We start from the raw sequence: 3,615 nt of genomic DNA, 5'->3' as shown, positions 1-3,615 counted from the left end.
CTGGCACTACTTTTAAAGTATTTAAACTTTTATTATCACTAACACTTGATTAAACCCGTAGCACAATTAGTAAAGAAAATAGGTTATTAATTTTTTTGATAAAAACTTGGTATTTCATATTCAGCCATTAGTGTTCTTTTTAATGTTAATCGTACTACTGTTACAAGGATATCTTATAATATTCTAAATTCTTTGGTAACAAAAACAAAAGAATTCATTTTTTTGCCAAACAAAAAAACTATTTTGGAAACTCTGCCTAAATCTTTCAAAAAAAACTACCTCAACTGTCGTTGTATAATTGATTGCACCAAAATTAAAACTGAACAGCCAAATACTGTCGAACAAAGAGTTCATATGTACTCTAGATACAAAAATGCTTATACAGTCAAAGTTCTTATTGCTATAACTCCGAATGGTTTAATTTGTTTTTTATCAAAGTGTTATGGGGGTAAAGCAAGTGATACATTTATTATCAATGATAGTGGGTTTTTATTAAAACTAGAATCTGAAGATGAAGTGTTAGCAGATAAAGGGTTCTCAGGTATCAAGGTCCCTTGTGATGAAAAACAAAGTATTTTAGTAATGCCACCTATTCTTCACTATGGACGGTTCACAGAAGAAGAGGTGATTAAAACTTACAATGTAGCTAGTGTAAATATACACATTGAAAGGATATTCGCCAGATCAAAAATAACTAGAGTTTGATTTTGATCTAAATGAATCATTTGTTCTTAGTGGTGTGGAAAAATCTAAGAAGCAAACTTTATTATCAATATAATCTCCTTCAACTTCACAAGAAGTACAACTAAAATAGCCATTAAAATGTTTTACATTTAATAAAAAAGCTTGAGCTGGTGCATCAGCTACAATATGAGCTATTTTGAAATGTATTTGCTTATCATTAATTTTAATACCAGAAGTTAAAAGAATATTTAGATCATTAATAAATGGGTGTAAGTACTCATTTACATCACTGGGTTTGCCTTTATAGCTGTGATAAATAGCAACAGGAAAAATTTTGTTTGAAAAAATGGGTACATTGATGAATGATAGAAGAATAGGCCAAAATTGTGTTTTAGAGCTTTTAGCTAAAGGTAAACCATCAATACTAAAACTCAATTTTATTGTTATATTATTAGGAATGCTATCTATTTCTTTAACTTAATGAGGTTGTACAATATTGTAAATTCCTAAATTGAGATATGATCCATTTTCTATTTCTATAATAGGTCTGATAACCTTATATTTATGCAAAATTGTTCGAATATCTTTAGGAACTTGTAGACCTGTACTTCTCAGAATTTTCAACATTTCATTAGCACACGCGTGAGATACATTGAATTGCACTGCCCATTTTTGAAGATGTTCTACCAGATCTTTGTTTTTTTCTTTAATCGAACTTGTTGAACAGTCTTCAATGGGCTGTACATCTTCAGAAAGATCCTAAAAAATTTAAGTTAATACACTTTATAATTTAGAAAAATTATTAGGTAAACCTAGATTTAAATGTGTTTAATGCTTACAATGAAATTACGAATTTGATTTGTCTGTGCATTATTAGTTACAATATTCATAGTATTATATGATTCAATACAATTAGTGGAATTAATTTCATCGTTGGAAAACACTTTTAATAGAGTATTAGAATTTGTTACCTAAAAACAAATACTTATATATATATAATATACAAAACAAACTTTTATTTTAAAACATACTTGTGATGAAGACTGAATATTAAAATTTATTGTTATTACTGGATTATTATTATTGAAATTATTATGTAGTAATTGTAATTTATTTTGAATGCACCTCCGAAACTGACGTTAAGATAAAGTTCCAATATCTTTGTGAACTGTTAACAACATTAATATAAGTATATACATTTTTTTTAAATACCTAATTTAAAAAGTTACACATAATATTTGTTACTTAATTATTATTATTATATATATATATATTATCACATTTATCATATAGGTATTTGGTATATACTCCCTAAATGTATTTAACCAATTTTTAAAAGTAGGAATACTTTAAATTTACTTTGTCCAGTCATATCGAGTTTTAGCAGTTCTAAACCAACTCAGTACTTTTAATTCAAATGTAGAATCAGAATATTGATATTTATTTTTAATTATACCTAAGAAAAATAGTTTTAAAATTATATTTATAAAAACTGCTTGACGCATAAAATGTATTACAAGGGACGTCCAGAAAGTAAAGATACAAGCCGGGGGGCCATGGCCACAGGGACATTTTTTTTCGAACATTGGCACTACTGCAACTTTCAGTGACATATCGCGAACAAGTTCAGACCAGAGAGGTGTTAGTACGTTTCGTTCTTTGTCTGTAAGACGTTTTCACGATGGGCGAGTCATCGCGTACTACCGCCACCTCCATCACTGAATATTCAAAGTGTGAAGTGAGAAGTGTGATCTGTTTTCTCGCTCAAGGAGTCATTCCCACTGAAATTCATCGTCGACTTGTCAAGACATATGGACCAGATGTTATGAATCGCCAAAACGTCACCAAATGGGTAGGAGAATTTTGATAAGAAAGAAAGAGTGTGCACGATGAGGAGATGAGCGGCCAGCCGTCTTTGATGACCGACGATTTCATCCAAAAAGTCGAACAATTCATCCGTGAAGATCTTCGTTTGACTCTAGATGAACTTCTCGAGAAGTGTCCAGGTATTTCTCGATCAGTTCTACACGAAGTTATCTTAAATCGACTTGATTATAGGAAACTAACTGCTAGTTGGGCCCAAAAATGCTTACGGAAGAACACAAACAGAAGAGGATTGAGGCAGGAAGAATGTTTTTAGAACGTCATGACGAACAAGGAGAGTAATTCTTGGTTAGTATAGTGACAGGAGATGAAACTTGGATTTCCTACACAACGCCAGAAACCAAGAGACAATCGATGCAGTGGCGCCATACACATTCTCCCAGCGCCAAAAAATTGCGAACAACTCTTTCAGACCAGAAAATCATGGCATCCGTTTTTTGGGACAGGAAGGGGGTTATCCTAGTCGATAACATAGTCCGCGGCACTACCATTAATGCACAAGCATATTGTGAAACCCTTAAAAAATTAAGAAGTGCCATAAAAAACAAAAAACGGGGAATGCTGACAAAAGAAGAGCTTGTATCTTTACTTTCTGGATGTCCCTCTTATTATATAATATACCGTTCATTAGATTAATAATCAGTAAATCTTTGATTCTGAATTATGTTATGTCTTTTTCAAGAGCCCTTTCAGTCCAAGAACAGTCAATAGCAAATTTTTCGGTAAATGTTTTGGATAAAATACGTCGAAGATGTGTTTTACCATCATTATTACCAATTGAAAAAAACATATTTTTCTGTTAACATAGATTGTTGAGAACAATCTCAATAAATTACAATTTTAAGAATAAAATATATAAATAGATGATTTCATTAATATACCAATTTATCTTTAATATTACAATCAATCTGTAATACTTTTTCACACTCAACAACAGTTTCCTTAGATGACAATGGAAACTTTGATATAAATGACACATCTTTAGTATCATTTGAAAAACCTAATGATGGTACTATTTGACTGGTTAACATTTTAACATAATTTTTT

General features: G+C 30.7%; 1 protein-coding gene across 1 annotated transcript; it reads right to left on the bottom strand.

The window, feature by feature from the left end:
• Positions 1 to 1,078: 1,078 nt before the first annotated feature.
• On the bottom strand, positions 1,079 to 1,740 carry LOC112681527. Its single transcript, XM_025551775.1, has 3 exons — positions 1,716 to 1,740; positions 1,524 to 1,655; positions 1,079 to 1,443 (listed from the first exon to the last, which is right to left on the bottom strand). Exons 2-3 carry the CDS (start codon positions 1,572 to 1,574, stop codon positions 1,162 to 1,164), a joined length of 333 nt encoding a protein of 110 aa, XP_025407560.1. The 5' UTR covers positions 1,575 to 1,655; positions 1,716 to 1,740; the 3' UTR covers positions 1,079 to 1,161.
• Between the last annotated feature and the right edge of the window lie 1,875 nt (positions 1,741 to 3,615).

Source organism: Sipha flava, unplaced genomic scaffold (genome assembly GCF_003268045.1).
Source record: "Sipha flava isolate LNK unplaced genomic scaffold, YSA_version1 19249_pilon_pilon, whole genome shotgun sequence".
NCBI classification, from domain to species: domain Eukaryota; kingdom Metazoa; phylum Arthropoda; class Insecta; order Hemiptera; family Aphididae; genus Sipha; species Sipha flava.
This window is presented reverse-complemented; position numbering and strand designations above follow the sequence as displayed.

Excerpts from the sequence above, each read along its gene's own strand:
- LOC112681527 (XM_025551775.1), bottom strand. The coding sequence starts at position 1,574 with ATGAATATTGTAACTAATAATGCACAGACAAATCAAATTCGTAATTTC. Across the intron at positions 1,444-1,523 it reads ATCAAATTCGTAATTTCATT|GATCTTTCTGAAGATGTACA; the intron begins GTAAGCATTAAA and ends TAAATTTTTTAG.